This window comes from Austrofundulus limnaeus, unplaced genomic scaffold (assembly GCF_001266775.1).
Source record: "Austrofundulus limnaeus strain Quisiro unplaced genomic scaffold, Austrofundulus_limnaeus-1.0 Scaffold80, whole genome shotgun sequence".
Lineage (NCBI taxonomy): Eukaryota > Metazoa > Chordata > Actinopteri > Cyprinodontiformes > Rivulidae > Austrofundulus > Austrofundulus limnaeus.
In genome coordinates this window covers 1,321,454-1,322,885 of record NW_013952482.1, presented here as the reverse complement: position 1 = coordinate 1,322,885, position 1,432 = coordinate 1,321,454, and the positions used below count along the sequence as shown (strand labels likewise).

Sequence of the window (1,432 nt, the reverse complement as noted above, 5' to 3'; positions counted from 1 at the left end):
ACACACACACACACACACACACACACACACACACACACACACACACACACACACACACACACACACACACACCTTCAGGAGAATTGGATGGAGGCTCAGACAGAGAGGAGAACGGCAGATAAGAAAAGGAAGACAGGATCAGTTTTGGGAGGTGATGCCAGGCGTCACCGTTTGTATCTCCTGTCATATAAATAGAGACCGGTAACAATGCTGCTGACAGCCAGATGTAACCCAGGAGATTCATTAGGCCTTGTCACTATGGGAACCTGCAATCAGGAAGAAATGCTAACCTTGTTTTTCTACAAGTAATGGATATAAGGAAATACCTGAAGTCTCCCACGTTTACAGACAGTCWCAGAGTCACGTGTGGACATGTGGAGAGCTGACCTTCTACAAAGCTCCCCTCGTGTTTGAAGGTAAAATAAACATCCAGGCGCTTCGTGCCTTCTACACACAACAGTTGTGATAAAGTCCAGAGCAGAAACAGACAGCGCGCCTCTCACGTTATAAACAAAGAGGAACTTTGTGTCAGGCCAAGGATATGGGTGGCAGACGGCTCGAAGGCACCAGGAGCGGGGAGGACTGGTTTGGGTCAGAGCCAACAGAACCACCGGCGCTAGGGAGGGGTACGGCAGCTCTTCCTTTTCCTCCTCCTCCTCCTCCTCCACCCCATCTTCCTCTTCTTCCTCTTCCTCATTGTGCTCCAACCGCTCTCCCTCAACGGACACATGCACCGTCTCCCCCTCCTCCTCCTCATCCTCAGCCTCCTGCGTCGGTCCGTGGTGCTGCTCACGCAGGTCCGGCTCCTGGATGCCCGTCATGGCCATGCAGGGAACAGCCCGAACCTGGAAGAAACCTGGAAGAGTTCTCACAGACATACCTGCTTTTGTTTGCTTTAAAAATAAAATTAAATAAAAGCAAACTGGGATTGCAGAAGGCACAGAAACAAACCTTACTCTTTTTGTGTGTGTGTGTGTGTGTGTGTTATTGCACAGATCATCCCGGACAGGAAATGTAAATCTACACAGATCTAAACAGAGAGAACTAATAGGTAGGAGCTGAGGTGCAAACAGGGTCAAAGCTGACAACAGGAAGCACTTAGACCTCCTCATAATAATCCTACGGCTGTACGGTTCTGCCRTGACAACAGGCCATTACTGCAGAGGCTTTTAATCCAGACTAGCTTTAAACAATCTGGACATACAGAGATAAACTGTCTCAGACAGCTAGTTCTTTCTGTCATAAAGAGAATAAACCCTGGTGCTGGGAGTAATATTGTCAGGCATTTATTTCTTTTATTTACAACACGTTTAACCAAACTAATGAAGAAATAATAACGTGCGTTAGCAAACCTTTTGAAATACAAACTGCACAGAAACGCTGCTGAGGGTTCAAGTTATCAAAAGTACTGACAGAGATTTCTTGCAGGACT

At 47.2% G+C, this 1,432-nt stretch overlaps 1 protein-coding gene across 1 annotated transcript in view; it reads right to left on the bottom strand.

Moving 5' to 3' along the window:
- Positions 1 to 1,432, bottom strand: part of LOC106519668 (voltage-dependent T-type calcium channel subunit alpha-1G) — a gene marked incomplete in the record, with an annotated part of 84,373 nt that overhangs the window by 81,176 nt on the left and 1,765 nt on the right. The window contains 1 exon segment of the mRNA XM_014011429.1: positions 544 to 856. Within this exon segment, the coding sequence (XP_013866883.1) occupies positions 544 to 827 (284 nt within the window).